The sequence below is a fragment of the Mugil cephalus genome, chromosome 19 (genome assembly GCF_022458985.1).
Source record: "Mugil cephalus isolate CIBA_MC_2020 chromosome 19, CIBA_Mcephalus_1.1, whole genome shotgun sequence".
In the NCBI taxonomy this organism is placed as follows: Eukaryota; Metazoa; Chordata; class Actinopteri; order Mugiliformes; family Mugilidae; genus Mugil; species Mugil cephalus.
In genome coordinates, this window is record NC_061788.1 from 406,025 (window position 1) to 422,917 (window position 16,893).

At 42.6% G+C, this 16,893-nt stretch overlaps 1 protein-coding gene across 1 annotated transcript in view; it reads right to left on the minus strand.

Annotated features, from left to right (window-relative positions):
- The window catches only part of gfra2b (GDNF family receptor alpha 2b), a 64,193-nt gene that overhangs the window by 34,048 nt on the left and 13,252 nt on the right, over nucleotides 1-16,893 (minus strand). The window contains exon 3 of the mRNA XM_047569110.1: nucleotides 7,120-7,197. Coding sequence (XP_047425066.1) covers nucleotides 7,120-7,197 — 78 coding nt within the window. The remainder of the gene's footprint in view (nucleotides 1-7,119; nucleotides 7,198-16,893) is intronic.

The following is a 16,893-nucleotide window of genomic DNA, read 5'->3' on the forward strand; positions in this document are numbered from 1 at the left end:
TGAAAAACTGTCATGGAAACAGCCTAAGTCTGATAATGGGTCTAGACCCTTTATAGGGACAGAGAACATACTTCACATATTTCATGTAAGTTCTTTGTCTTTTCTCGGTGGATACTTTAGTTCTAGTTTGGGGAAATGCTTGAAAAATGTAAATTCAGTCAATTTTAATTTTGCAAAAAAGAGTCATAAGAATAATGAGCAGAAAACAAGATAGAGATCCAACAAATCCATGATTGCTTCATGACGGTTTTCAGTAAATTATGTTTAAAGCTCATCGATCTGGAACAATGTGAACAAAGAAACCAAATCAAACTTTACATTTAAAAGAACAGTTAAAGCAAGTTTGTTAAGGAAATATAACGGAACATGTTAGTTTGATGTGTTTTATCATGAAAGTTCGACAAACATTTATTTTTTTTTGTTTTGTATGATGGAAAATAAAACGGAGATACCTGATTTATTTCATTTTATTATATTATTCTCATTATTTCGCTGCTTATTGTGTTCTTCTTTAGTTTGTTCTTAAAAACTGATTCTCGGGGTAAAGGTTCAGATTCTTCTTCTTCATCAGGATTTGGAAACGTTTGTGTTGTTGTTTGGTTTTAATCAATGAATGAAATAAATAAAAAACTAAACTAAGTTAATGAGCAACTTGTTGTCATTTCTAATGTGTCGTCCTCCCAACACAAGGTGTTTTTATTCTAACTGGATTGTGCAATTTATTTGAACAAACAGCACCAGAATGAAACGGTTTTAAATAAAGATATTTAGCTCCAGATCAGAACGAAGCTTTAAATCCTTCACGATGAAAACATGAAGAAGATCCAGAGCTGAGCTTCAAATAGACGTCTCCTCCTCCTGGTTCGGTCACACTGTTTAACCCTCACAACCCGAGGCATCATCTCTGAGCCCCCCCACCTCCACCTCCTCCACCTCCTCCACCTCCTCCTACACCTCCTACACCTCCACCACACCTCGACACACATTACCTTCCAGCGGAGATGAGGAGCAGGAGGAGAGCAGCGTTGAAAGGGAGCAGATATATATAGAGAGAAAGAGGAGCAAGTATCCAGGGCAGGAGTGTGGGCCAATTAGAGAGTCGCCCCAGGACGTCCTGTTATCTTTGTCACACACGACCGCAACGGGAAACGCACACAAAGGCCTGGCCTGGGGTAGACACACACACACACACACACACTCACATTTCATTAAAGCCTGTGTGCTCCAGATAAATGTACGTATATAAATATATATAAATACGTAAAACACATATATTTGATCTATACAGACACAACGAGACGTGATCTAACAAGGTCAGAACAACTGGAGGACGAGAGAAAATAAAACGATTCATTCTTTACTTCCTTCCTTCCTTCCTTCCTTCCTTCCTTCCTTCCTTCCTCCCTTCCTTCCTTCCTTCCTTCCTTCCTTCCTCCCTCCCTCCCTCCATTCCTTCCTTTCTTCCTTCTCTAAAATAACAGAAGTCTTAAGTCCTTAGATCCACATAAATAAATCTGAGCTGTCCGTTCGAAACAGCACTGTTATTGACTGACCTAATGATCATGTCATGTTTAAAGAAAAAGCAAGATCAGATCTCAGTCATCAGTGTGACTACTGGGGAGCCTTCCTCCTTCCTCTCCTTCCTTCTCACTGCACTCTGTTCTGACTAATTGAAGCTAAACAGTCTGACCATGGCCCTCACTATGAGCGATATTTCTCTTCCACGTCTAAAACCACTGACCGGTGCCTGTGGAATATTTAGCAGAGACTGGACTAGTTGCTCAGGTGGCGTCCTGTCACACCTGTCACACCTGGAACACCTGGACTCACTGGTTTGCTCCTGGAGAAGCTGGACAGTTGATAGATGTTGTTGTTAATTTTCTTCCATAGAACTGAGTCAGTTAATTTGATCACTAATGACTAACACAGTTCTGTTTAGTTTAGGGATGAATAGCAGAACACATGACCTGGAGTGTTAAAACTAACAGAGGTGAAGACAATATTAAAGGCTCGTATTCAAGTAAATCTTGATTGATAAAACGTCTGCTGTTAATTTAGTTTCTGCTGGTTTCCTCTCTGTCTCCACTCTCACAGACATCTCCAAAGAAAGACAACATAATTGCGTTGAGCTGAAAGTGAATTCTGCTGCATAGTGTAGCACCAGGCTAATCCTCATCGCAGTAGAAATCCTAATGCCCCCGTTAATCCTGGTCTAGTCCATTAAAGTCACAATCAAATGGCTCAGAGTGATTATCTCTCCTTTAGTTTGTACCGTTGTCTCTAATTTGACCTCAGAACCTAATTCTGACTCAGCAATACAATACTGGACACTTTAAACTATGTGTTTGCACAGTACTATGGTCATGTATATATGGTCTCACCTGCACATAGGTTTCATCTGTAAATATTGTCCATATCCTGTAAACCAGCCTCATATTTAGTTTCCATGTTTGGTAAAAACAGTGGTCGTCAAATGAAAAGAAGACGATGTTTAAATTAGTGAAGTTAATGAGAGCAGCTGATGTGAAGGTTGTGTAATAGAGGCAGAACCGATGGAAGCTGTTGACATGAAGAGAGAATACAGCAGAGAAAAGATGTGAGGATGCTGAAGTAGACGCAGATAAATGAAAGTGGAGGATGAAAGGAGCTGATGTGAAGGAAAAGAAGAAGTGAACTTCCTCTTTAGAACCTCAAAACCTGCTGGAAACCACAGACGAGACTCTCTAAGGAAGCCAAATTATAAGCTCCCTGTGCCTAAGCTGATACAGTCAAGTCACCCCTCCATGTTATGCGGGGCTTGGCCACTAAAATATAAAAATTCAAGGATGATTTCATCATTTCAGTAGTTATTAAAATTGATGATTATGTCATTTTGTTAGTTATTGACGCTATAGAAACAAGATCAGGGTACACAAGCGACCACCTTCCATGCACCGCTCTGCCAATCATTTCTATTTATTTAAAAGATTGTGTCAAAGATTAAACTTCCCATCATGATTTATTAGATATTTAGGGATTCTATAGAATCAAATGCCATCAAGAGTCTCACCTGAAACCGCGCCTCATGGACTTGACCTTGGTCTCAGATCTGGCTAAGGACGCTTTGTCTGAAGATTCAGACGAGCAGCTTGAATCAGATGAAGATGATGAAGATGAGGAGGAGGTATTTATTTAGATGAGAGCGCTGATGAGCCACCAGCTCCACACTGATTGGCTCTGATTAAGAGAGCGTCTCTGGACACCAGTGAAGAAGAAACAAAACAAACACATCACATGAATTTAGATAGATTCATTCAGCCTTAGCACTGATGCTGCTCCAGGCCAAATGCACCCTGGGAGTTGGAGTTCTCTCCACAGGTCTCTCAGGTCTTTGACTCTTCACCGAAGTACGAAGCGTTTTGTAAAGGAACTGTTGAACCAAGAGAGATTCATTTCAAACACCTTAAAGCCTTAAACTTCGCCTCCACAGCGTGTTATTTTTTATATTTTCTGTATTTCCGTACGTCCTCATGAGCCCCTGCAGGGTGACGCTGCGGGACGTCCTCAGGAAGTCAACACGTTTGACTACTTCTCCCAGAGTGGCTGCTGCAGGTTTATTTTAACAAGTAATTCAAATAACCACATTAAAACTTTATCAAAGAGCTTTGTTTAACAGGGAAACTCCATCTGGCAGCAGCCTCAGGATGTCTCTACAGACGCTGGATCATCCTCCCCTATAACCTCCTCTGCTCTGTCATGGTCGTATTCACTTTACGTTCCATCATAAAGACACAGTTTCAGGTTTGAATGAAAAACTGTTTGACTGTTAAATGTTCTCCTCTCATTTATCTCTCACAGATAGATTAAGGCTAAACCGCAGAGAGTAATGGTCTCCTGTAAAACATGAAATCACCACAGAAGAAGAAGAGAAGAAGATGGATAAAGAAACTTTATCTGAAAACGGATTAGGTCTGGGTCAGGTTCAGGTTTTATCTGATACTGGAGCCAAACTGGTTCTTCTGAAACGGTGCTTAAAGAATAAAAACATACAAACTTGATGCCTTTTTATTTCTATGTTGAACAGAATAATAATTTAAATAATCTCAGACGTGTTGAAGCTTCACTTCCATCCATGCAGCGATGGAGCTAAGGAGGCTACACTAATTAAAAACTCACTTGCACCAAATGACGCACGTTAGTCTGGTTAGTATTGCTAGCATCAGCACCGTTAGCGTGATGGTAGCCAGTACCAGTATCATCCCTAGATGTGAGCAGATTTGCATTAACGCTAAATGGATGAATCGTGACTAAATATTCGTCATCCATCGATGTTCTGATTAAATCCACCTCTCCAGACTGGATGAAAGAGTCTGAGTCTGTTACTGACTCCATCTGCAGGAGGACTGGACGAATTTAAGACTCAAACACGGTTAAACTGTCTTTGTACCACCAGCAGCAGCAGCAGCACGTCTCCATATTCACAAACACTCGGTCACGCCCAGCCTTCCCCTCCAATCAATTTTCAACACTCTGCTCTGAAACACACTTTAATGTTCCAGTGCTCTTTCTTCTGCCACTGCCATTTAACACACTTCTACATTATCCTCTTATCTCCCTCCATCCCTCCATCCCTCCATCCCTGCATCTCTGTGCCTCGTTATCTGCCTTCAGCGTTCAGAGCGTCTCTGGATGAGGACGAGGACGAGGACATAGTGTCTTCAGACTGCAGCACTCAGGTGATCTGAGTCCTGAACACGTATGAAGACGGATGGTAAAGATCAGATATGAGAGCAACCGAAAGAAAGAAAGAAAGAAAGAAGGAAAGAAAGAAAGAAAGAAAGAAAAAGAGAAGAAGAAAATTAAGAAGGAAGAAGACAAAGAACAGAAGAAGAAGAAAGAAGAAAGAAAGAAAGAAAGAAAGAAAGAAATTAAAGAAGGAAGGAAAGACAGAAGGAACAAAAGAAAGAAAAAAGAAAGAAAGAAAGAAAGAAAGAAAGAAAGAAAGAAAGGACACAAAAGCTTTTGAAGTTGTCGTTCTCTTGTTTCCGACCGTGTGTTTGTACTTGTGTTAATCTGAAAGAGCAGAAGCCAATTTACAGAGCTGAGTCTATTTCACAGCTGTTTGACCACACACACACACTCACACACACACACACACACACACACACACACACACACACACACACACACACACACACACACACACACTCTCTCTCTCTCTGAGAGAGTAAATGACGATGTATGGCTCCGGGCGTCTGACATTTAAACACAACTCTGAAACATGTGTGAAGCCGCTTCAACGCAGTGATGATGATGGAGTGTGTGTGTGTGTGTGTGTGTGCGTGTGTATGTGTGTGTGTGTGTGTGTTCATAACACATTGTTTATTTATCCCACATATGTGAAATTTCCTTCTCAATAAACAATAACTAAATTAAACAGGAATATTAAAAAAACAATAAAGGCAAACAGAAACATGAAGACATTGTGTGTGTGCAGCCTGGTGCTACAGGACGATAAGATGTGTTGGACAGGACAGTGAAGCGGTGGTTTGTGTAAAGAATAACTGTAAAAACCTAAAATGAAGCCAAGTCTAGAGTGTAGGTTGTTGGTTCAGTGTCATAATAACGCAGCGTTGGACGGTTCTTAACCCAGTTTACATCTTTAAGGCCAACACTGCTACACTCCCTGCAGCAGACGATTAGCACGGAGCTAACACTGGCTAACTCTGCAGTTAGAGGGTAGAGTTTCTTCAAAATAAACATGTATTAATCATCATCATGATGAATGTGATTAATGAAGCATCTGCAGCAGAACCACTGTGAACGTGTCTCAGTTTGTCCAAGTAGCGTTAGCGTTAGCACCAGCTGATCCGGTAGTGACAGGCAGCAGAACCAACCCATTAAATGGAAGACGCTAAACAGCACGTTGGTCCTCTCCATGGGACATTTGAGGACAAAGACACCAAGAGGGACCAGTGGAGACACATAAAGTATCATCACACTCTGCAGGAAGGAGTTTTCTTTCCAGCTTCAAACAGCACATGAACCAAGCCAAGCATACGTTAGCCGGGGATTCTGCTAGCACTTGGGCTAACGCGGCTAACAGCTGGAGACAAACCAAGACAAACCAAGACAAAGACAAGCTGCCAATGCTGCTGCTAATATGTGTCCACTCCTGCAACATTTTAATCATTTCACAGAATTAATTTTAGCTCAACCAATAAACGAATAAGGCTGCATGAAACAAAAACATAAAAGTGAAGAGACTCATTAAAGCAGCAAAACGATCAATAGATCAAAACTGACTAAATACCAAAGAAGAAGAAGAAGTTGTTGAGATGTTCCTAAAACTGAATCCTCTCTCCACCGTAGTTGATCTGAACTAATCTAGACTACAGATGTTAATGAAAATGTTAATGGTGACGCTAACAGCTAGCAGCTCGTGTTTCTGCTCATATGCTCTAAAACTAAACCAGGCAGATGTCCACGAACGTTCTGCTCTAGATCAGTGTTAGCATCCGTTAGCTGATAAGAATTAACATCAGAATATAAGAAACTACATCTTTCCTGGTATTTTCTGAGTAAATCTGAACGCATCATTCAGAGATTTCAGGTGTTGATTAGTTGTTGGAGGTTGTTGTTTGGAGGCAGAGTAACGAAAGGAAAGAATCATCTTCGTTACTGTGGTGCTGCCGCTTCCTGGCACTCGATTCTTTGATCAACCGAAACACAACCAGTGTTTTTAGTGGCTACAAACCGAGTTTAAAGACGTCCACTTCGCTTCTGACCTTTAATAGACTAAAGGATTCACCATTTAATTAAAAACTAATCAACGGATTAACTCGGAGTGGAAATAAGGATGAGCCTTCAGCAGATTGGGAGCCAACGCTATGAAACAGTGTGTGATGAGGACGGACCAAAGGTTATCGCGCTGCCCTTTAAAGAACAACAACATTACACCGTGAACACAGTTTGTTTTCTGAAAGCTCCGCTTCAGCTCAGCCGCAACGATTCATTCACACGTTCACAGATGGAGAGAGCGTTGGGTTCATCCCAGATATCTGCTCCTCCACCCACCACCTCCTCCTCCTCCTCCACCTCCACCTCCACAATCTGCTGCAGCAAACACACAAACATCACCTGAGATGATGGAGGCGTGTCTGAACTCCTCGGAGAAGTGGATGGGCTCGTACGGAGACGTCTCGTAGAACTCTTCCCCTGAAAAACAGAAAACAGAAGCATGTTGAGTCACCAGACATATCAGGACCTGGACCTGGACCTGGATCTGGATTTGAACAACCTTCTGAGAGACTGAAAAACAAAAATAAAGCTGCATGGATCAGACTTAGTTCCAAAAACAAGCAGACAGAGTGATCCCAGAGTTCTGACAACAACTAAACCTGCAGAGTTACAGGATGATTCAGATTTATTCATCATTATTAACGATTAATAATGATTATTAACGATCACTAATGAATGTTAATGATGTTTGTCACCAGAGTCTAAAATGTAAAACAGAACAGATGCAGTGGAAACTCCACCTCGGTCTGTTTACTGTCTGGTATTTAGATGAATGTCAGAAGGAAGGAAGGAAGGAAGGAAGGAAGGAAGGAAGGAAGGAAGGAAGGAAGGAAGGAAGGAAGGAACGTTGGCATCTTCAGCCAACACCTGAGATCTGATCTTTCACAGATAAACAGCTGCTGTTTCAGCACCATGGACAGCTCCGATTTATTTATGTGGATCTCATGAGTTGAGACTTGTGTTATTTTGGAGAAGGAAGGAAGGAAGGAAGGAAGGAAGGAAGGAAGGAAGCAAGGAAGGAAGGAAGGACTAAAACCCTATGACTAGTCGTAAAAACCTTTTTAAATGATTCATCGTGTCTCAAGACAAAGTCACAGTGACCTGGTGTTCAGAGAAGACTTTACTGGAGCAAAGGTAGAGTCGGGTAAAATCTGATCTCTGAGAAGAAACAAGAATCAACCTCCAGCAAAGTAACATCTTTAAAGCCAACAGACCCGACATATGAACACATACACGTTCACATCCTGTTCCTGTTTCAACAGGAGCGATGACGGTAAATATCAGAGAGAATGGACATTTATTATTTCCTTAACGCGTCTTGATTAAATACGAGTCTGCGCGGTCGATTTTGGGCGAAGCAGCAGAAAACAGAGGTTGGAGAGAAGAGCTGAGCCCAAGAATCTGAGGCTGTAATGAGCACAAGATGTTTTAACATTTCAATAAAAATAAAAATAAAAGCTTATCCACCAGGCACGACTTCCTTTTCCTCCAGATGGTTTGAAGTGTTGGTGTCAAACTGACTTCTGGCTCTTTGAAAGGTCGACTAGTAGTTATTATTTATTTATTTATTTTTCACTACTTATTTTTCTGAAATGTGACGCCTCGGAGGCCACAAGCCCAGCGCTGCCTTAAATGCCACCTCCATTATTTAGTGGATTTATTTGAGGAAAATGTCTCTTCCTGTAGTGGATCGTATTTACAGACGATGTTTGACTCAGACGTGGATTCATACGTCCATGAATTTATCATCAGATTATCATCAGATTATCATCAATTTATCATCAGACTTATCATCAGATTATCAACAATCTATCATCAGATTATCATCAGATTATTAAAAAAAACTTCCTGCTGTTCTCAGAAACACATCCAGTTCTTCCTGGAGGATCCTGAGCTGATCCTGGGCCAGGTCTGAGTTTTAGGGTCTACCCCGGGGGTCCCCTAACCCCCTCTGGGAGGCACCAGGAGAAATCCCCCTTTGGACATTTAAACACACTGATCTGTGTTGTTGTGTTTGTCCTGTGTGGATCTATTCCATCAGATGTTGGACGATGCTGCAGCAGAGAGTTTCTTCTCCTCAGTTCCTGCTGCAAACAAACAAACAAACAAAAAAAAAACACACTCATGTGTGAAGAGCTGCGATGCTGCATCAGCAGGAAGCTCTCATCTTCTCTCTGGATGCATGAGCACGGCCTCCATGTAAAACACCGGATATACATGGACCAGGTTTTAACCAGTCCGGTCTAGTGAGTGTTTCTCTGAGATCTTTCAGATCTGAGCTCCTCACACTAACCAGCAGATTTCTGTTTAATGCTTTTTTCTTTGTAGAGAGACGTAGTCTTTAACCAAGTGTCCTCTGATAGAAGACACTGAAGCTTGAAGGCACCAACATGGACATGTTCTTCCACAGTGATTTATCTGATCTTAAAGGTCCAGGATGAAGGGTTTAGAGACACCTAGGGGTGATGTTGTAGATTGCAGGTAACTCAATAAATCTTCTGTCACCACATTGTGGTAACTTCAACCTAGAAGCATAAATGTCGTCTCTGGAGGCTGGTTGGTTTGTCCGTCCTGTGATGAGGTAGGACGATGGCGTCCATGGTGCATTTCAACAAAAACAGCTGATCATATCAGTAATTAGGACATCAGATTTTTACTTGATTAACATGGACAAAAAATATCAAACAAAAACCTAAAGAATCACAGACGTTTTCTCTCCACCGGGCTATGAATCGCACTCTAAATAAGAGAAGAACAGAAGAACACAGCAGCAGATGGAAAACACTCCAGTTCTGCCACCATCAGTGTGACGGAGACGACCATGGACTTAGTGCTGGTCTCTGCTTTTACACTTTGGTTTCAGACAGACTGAGACTCAGGGTCGAGTTAAAAGTGACACATGTTCCTGAGTCCTATTCACACTCGGCTTCTGTGGAGACACGAGGCTGAAGTGCTGAGAGGTTTCTCTCCAACACGAAAAAAAGAAAAAGAAAAAAACAGACTCAGTTTGTTCTGATGAACTAAAGCTTCTGGCTTCATCCAGTTGGTGTAAAGGACGAAAACTGGTTCCCTGAACTGATTCAGTATCAGCTCATTTGGAGAAGTTTAACAACTTACTGAGAACAGAATATTATTCATCATCACTAGAAGAAAACAAGAACAACCCCAGATTCCTTTTCAGCTATGTAGTTATGACTTTAGAGAGCATTAGAGAAAAGATTCACGGCCTCAGCCCAGCCGTCAAAGTCAAACTCATGTAGGTGTCATGGTTTATGTCTGTCTTTTATTTTGTGAATCATGTTTTGTGTTTCCTGATTTATTTTGCCATGTTTCCTAGTTTCCTGTCTGTCGTGCCTTCTTTAGGTTTGTCATGTCATGTCTGTCTGTGTCATGTTGTGTTTCCTGTTTTAAGTTAAGTTCTGGATTTCCTCTCCTTGTGTGTCCCTTGATTGCTTATTGGTCTCACCTGTGTTGATTGTCCTCATGCGTCTCCCCTGTGCCTTGTCTTTCCTGAGCCCTCTTCTGTATATATAGACCTGCCTTTCCCTTTGTTCCTCGCCGTGTCATTGATGTCTCCTCGTCATGTTCCCTCGTTCCTTGTTTTTCCATGCCATGTCCATGATTCCTTTTTGATGCTGCCGTACGCAGCCCCTTTGGTTAGTTATTAAATACCTTTTGGTTGAATTCCCTGCCTCGTCCTATAGTCCTGCACTTGGGTCCTCATCTCAACCTACAACCTTGACAGTAGGACCATACCAGTACTTCGAATCCTTCTCTCAAACAGATCTTTCTGAGCTCACTTCAATAATAACATCATGTAAACCATCAGCTTGTCTTCTAGGGCTGGACTGACCCGTCCCTTGATTATGCTGCTGAAGGTCTAGTCTGTCATATTAGCTGCCTGTTAACCCTCCTCCTCCATCTTCTTGTGGTGTTTGTGACCCGTGGAGCTCCATAAACTACATCTGCTGTCGTAGTCTCATCAGCCTGCCCTGGACCATCCAGGTCACAATATATGCAGAAAAAAAAAAAAGTTAAAGAAAGGAAACTGGACTTTCAGAACTGAAAATGTCTCTAGAGAAACTCTACATCTCCAGTTTCCTTCAGCCTCTCATTATTCCAGCCTATTTAGGACGTAGCCACAGTAACTGAACGCTGATGAACATGTTGGAGCTCATTCATGGTCTTTGTCTCTTTTTAAAGACAAGACTCTGAAGTTTCTATCACAAAAGTCAGAATCTCTCTAAGTGGTTTAGTTCTGGAGGAATCAAAGTTGGAACACAGTTAAACAGTTCAAAAAGTTGTTGGGTGCATCTGATGAACTGTGTTGGTTGAATCCTATAATGACTTTTATCAATGAAACCAGAAGAAAATGACATATTGCATCATGCAGCTTTTACTCAAACACACCTGGAGTCCAGAGCTCTGATTGGTTTAGAAAGATGCTGCTGTCCCATAAACCACCAGAGGAATGATTTTTCCTAATCTACCGTCCTCCCTGGTTCCTGAGGTTTGTGGCGTCTCTTCCATCTTCTCCCTCTAGTTCCTCATCTTTCATGTCCCTTTGTTTTTGTCTTCAGACTTTTTAAATCAGAGTTGCAGTTTCTGTTCTGATCTGGATCTAAAGATTTATCACCAGAGGACGAAGGAGACGGAGGAGATTTAAAGAAACACTGATCATCAGAGCATCTCACTCCAAATCACCATGGATTTAAATGGGGGAAACATATTTTTAGATCCATGTAAAGTCTCTGTAGGCGCTGACAGCCACACAGCATGGGGCGCTGCAGAAGAACTTCACTAAATCTACACAGATTCTCGTCCCAGAAGGAACTCTCATTATTTATTTTTTAATGCTTTGTTATTCTAAAGGATTATCTTATCTTATCTCGTATCTATATCTTAATTCGTGTCTATGAAACACAGTTACGGTGCAGAAACAATGAGGGAGAATGTAAATGAGTCTAAGTCCCCAACAAACGGCCCAAAACATGGTCCTCAGAGAAAAGACACAACAGAGAAACATTCAAAAAGCTGGCGAACAGACATTTATCTGGAAGTGTAGAGGTTCGATGAGGTGGAGAAGGGTGGAGCCCTGTGAACCAGTGATGCACGATAACGACCAGCACAGATAATTATTGCTGAGTTGAAATCATCACATCCACAGCCTGATATAAAGTTTCTGTAAATAAACCAATCTGATCTGGTCTCAGCACATGCAATTGCATAAACGGCAGAGTTGGAGAGGACGGAGAAGGAATGAAACCTTTAACACAACAAACCTCATAAATCAGCTGCAGTTTAATCATCGACGTCTACATCTGCTGCGGCTAACGCTAACAATCAACCAACAGCAGCTGGACGGCCTCTCAATGAGACCTTTGAAACCATGAAGAAGTTTGACAGAACTAAAGCACCGCACAGGAAAACTGCTGAATCTATGATGATCAATCATTCTCTGCAGCTGAAGACGAATAATTAATGTTATGAAGATCCAGAACTCTACAATGTGCTCACATCAGACGTCAGGTCTGTCCCCACATGAACGTTGGGACTTGACGTTAGCCCAGTAGTATGTGCTTTGACATCAAAACACACTGCATCCACAGGAGTTCACCAGGTCACACACAGCAACACCAAGTTGTTCCAAGTGAATCTAACTTTGAACGCTCCATCACAGCTTTCTACATCAGTGCAAAGCAGGTTGGGTTCGTCGTGTAAACATATCGTGCATCTCTACAGAAAACTGCATATAACATCAACAATATCAAGACCTATAGTTTAACCTCCTCAGACCCAAGTCCTCATATGGGGACATTATGTTGTAGGTTTGTTGCATCTTATCCTACTTCATTTAGACCTGTTGTCCACATGAAAATTTAACAAATTCACGTGTGCACGTTTGAGGACGTTGGGATTTCATTATTTCCAATTCTGCTTCTGTATTAAAATAAATGTTTTTTTAATATATTTTAGTTACACACTGGTGATTTAAACTGTAATATACGGTGAAATAATCCATGTGTCCGCACAATAATTTTTTCTGAGTTCAGAGATGATGGTTAGTTTTTTATACTCGTACTAATCCTAAACAGATCTTAATGTTAGAAATAAAGATGCATTCTTCTGGTTCTGAGGAGGTTGAATATTACGAGGGTTCCGTGTGGACCAGGTCCAGACTCTCAGGACGCACCATCAAATACAAATAAGGATGTGAAGGTTTAGCTGATCTGAAACGTCTTCGTCAGCAAGGTCAAAGCTCTCACGTTTCACACCCTGATGAGCTCTAAACCATAACCCCACGCTAAGCATCCCAGCCCCCGCGGGCTCCCATCATGCTCCGAGGCGTGTGATGGATGAGGAGGGTGTTAAATTTCATCCCGTGTGGTATTTAAAAGGTCCTGGTGTGAAACCTGCTCTGTGAGATGAAGACGACGGCCAAACAATCGCTGCCACCCGCCCACTGCACGTCAGGCCATGCATGTGGTGTAGGAGGGAACATGCAGATTAAAAGCTCAGGTACAAATATAGAAACGCTGCCAATGCACAAATATGCACCGTGGAAAGTTTGGCAGCGGCAGCGTTCAGATATTCGACGAGGAGCTTCTTATTGTTGACAGAGAGGCACAGATTCTCTCTGCTTCTGAACGACGCATTCAAACAAACGTTTAAAGGAACCAGAGAAAAGTTGACGTCCTCTTTCTGCTGAGAACCGTGGAAAAAGAAACGGAAGCTCTGGATTCTCCCACGGCGGTTGTGGATTGTTTTTGTTTGTTTTTTCTTCGAGGGAATCTGTTGAAGCTGCCGCGTGACGTTAACGATTATAAAGACTTGATATTATATTAGATTATAAAACACATTATTATTAATAAAGAAACAATAGATCTGTAGTTCCTCTAACGTCCACTAGAGTCAGTCTATACAGAGTCTGTTACCTCTAGGAAGGAAGGAAGGAAAGGAGAGAAGGAAGGAGGGATGCAAGGAAGCAAGGATGATTGGAAGGAAGGAAAGAAAGGAGAGAATGATTGGATGGATGCATGGAAGCAAGCAAAGAAGGAAGGATGCAAGGAAGCAAGGAAAGAAAGTAGGAGGAATGAGGGGAGGAAGAGTTCAGCGTCTCCTCCTCTTCGTTGATCAAAGACTTGTTTTGTTTGTTGAGGAGGAGGATGAGGAGGAGGAGGAGGAGGATTAGTGGAGGCGTCCTTATCCTTCAGGTAAACACTCAGCAGAGACTCGATTCTTCACGGCCGAGCTTCAAACCTCCAGACCAGCGTTTTGTCTTCAGTCTGTGAGCCACACATTAGCATCCGGATTCTCTCCGGCCCCGTGTCAACACTGCCCTCAATTCTATCACCAATCATTTGCCACCCGTGAGCATTAGTCTGGCATTTAGCTGCACCCCCCCCCCCCCCCCCCCCCATCCCCACCCCCCTCCACCCACCACCCCCACCCCAGTACAGCTGCAGCCTGTAGCCACTGAGCTGAGATCATCATCCCTGCAGAGTTTCAACTCATTTACTCTCACAGAAAAATAAGAAAAATAACTGTTTATACCAGACAACAAGGAAGGAAGGAAGGAAGGAAAGGAGAGAAGGAAGGAAGAGAAGAAAGAAGGAATCAGAAAAAAATAATAATAATTTATCCCTGAAGGGCAATTATGAGGGTGAAGATCGGTGCATAAAAATAAAGAGCAAGAGAAGAAAATCACAAAAGTGTCACCCACGTCTGGAAGGAAGGAGGAGAAGAGGGAAGGAAGGAGAGAAAAGGAGCTAAGGAAGGGAGACAGAATCATCCAGATAATAAGAACATGATGAAGACTCTAAAACTTCTTTCACAGTTAAATCAAAGTGAAACATGTGAAAGGACATTAAATGAAGCCGTTCCCTCGGTTCCTCCCACGTTTCTCTCCATGTGGAAAACTTCCTGTTTATTCGTCAGAAATAATCTGAACTCCTGTTGCTCCTTCTAATCGTTTCCGTCTTCATCGTCGTGAAGTTTTAAATTTAAATGTGACTTTAGTTTTCTGATCCTGGTTTAATGGCTTTCAGATATTTTTATATTTTAAAGAATCTCCTCAGAGAAGAATGTAACCCCCGGTCAAACACTTCTCTCCTCCTCTCCTCCTCTCCTCCTCTCCTCCTCCTCCTCTCCTCCTTCTCTCCTCCTCTCCTCCTCCTCTCCTCCTTCTCTCCTCCTCTCCTCCTCCTCTCCTCCTCCTGCTCTCCTCCTCCTCTCCTCCTCCTCTCCTCCTCCTCTGTGTTGATGGATGCTCTTTATTTCTGAGGCTGAGACAGTAAACAGAAAACAGCGTCGTCTCTTCTCTCTGTGGACTAATACTAATCAGCCCCCAGCTCCCTCATTAGCCCTGATGCTAAATACCTCCCTCATTAGCCCGCATGCTAAACACATCAGTCATTAGTCAGCCTGCTAAATTAGCCGTTTATTTGACTGCGTGCTAAATACCAGCGTCGGTGTTAAATGTGTAATTCAGCCGGCTGCTGAACTCTGAGCTCCTCTGTGAGGAGGTTCTGGCTCGGCCCGGTTACCGGACACCGTCCTCATTAGCATGCACGCTAACGAGCTTGGGTCGATGCTAAGTGCCCTGATCTATTAGCTGAAGGATTTGGAGATCTAGTCAGTAATTACTGAAACACCGGCCGGTCACAGCGCCTCATCCACAGCATCATGGGCATCCCAGCCCATCCACCCCCCTCCCTCCACCTCCCTCCACCCTCACACCATCACAGATACGAGGTGACGTCTGGACGTTTAAGGCGGCGCTGCCATCAAAACACTGCAGACGTACAGTTCATACTAATTAAGGCTTTAACATAAATTATGCTGCAGCTCCACAGTCGACCACAACAATTCTATTCAATCTTATTTCATGCCCTGCGTTAGTGTAGCCCCGACCCTGAGTCTTCACCTTTTTAAAGTAGAGCAGAGTAGAGCAGAGTAGAGCAGAGCAGAGTAGAGTAGAGTAGAGTAGAGTAGAGTAGAGTAGAGCAGATCAGAGTAGAGTAGAGTAGAGTAGAGTAGAGCAGAGTAGAGTAGAGCAGAGTAGAGTAGAGTAGAGCAGAGTAGAGTAGAACAGAGTAGAGTAGAGTGGGCAGAGAGAGTAAGAGTAGAGAGCAATAGAGCAAGAGAGTAGAGTAGAGTAGAGTAGAGCAGATCAGAGTAGAGTAGAGTAGAGTAGAGTAGAGTAGAGTAGAGTAGAGTAGAGCAGAGTAGAGTAGAGTAGAGTAGAGCAGAGTAGAGTAGAGCAGAGTAGAGTAGAGTAGAGCAGAGTAGAGTAGAGTAGAGTAGAGCAGAGTAGAGTAGAGTAGAGTAGAGCAGATCAGAGTAGAGTAGAGTAGAGTAGAGTAGAGTAGAGCAGAGTAGAATATAGAGTAGAGTAGAATATAGAGCAGAGCAGAGTAGAGCAGAGTAGAGTAGCCTCGTGTATGAGCTGTCTCACATCCTCTCACTGCAGGACTCGTTTCATACGATAAATCTCACAACGACATTCATCAGCTCCCTCCAGGACATAAACAACCTAGTTCCTCTTCACATGTGGGTTCATTCACGGCTGCACAGCACCGACACTCACGGACGCGAAGAAGTAAAACCCTCGACTGAATCAATCTACTGGAGCCTGAAGGAGTAAAACTTCTACGTCTTCACACGTTCAACAGATCAAATGAGACACGGATGCATCGTTTCATTCATTAAACCAAAAACACAAAGTCAACATTCATGGGAGGAGACGATGGAGGAGACGATGGAGGAGACAATAGAAGAGACGGTGGAGGAGGTGATGGAGGAGACGATGGAGGAGACGATGGAGGAGACGCCACAAACCTCGTTTGGACGTTAGACTGAGTTTGTTTTAAAACAGTTGTGAAACTTAAATATCTCCAAACGAATTGTCTCATACTCTGAAATGACTTTGACATAAAAACTCCTAAAGTAAATAAAAGCCAAAATAAAAGACACTGAACTGACAGACCCCCCCCCCCCACACACAGAGCTCCAGCTCCGACGTCTCATTTATGTGTTTTGTAGTTTTTATTTTAGAAACTCTTTGTCTTTTTTATCTCTTTACACGACCTCTAATATTCCCTCCTGACACCG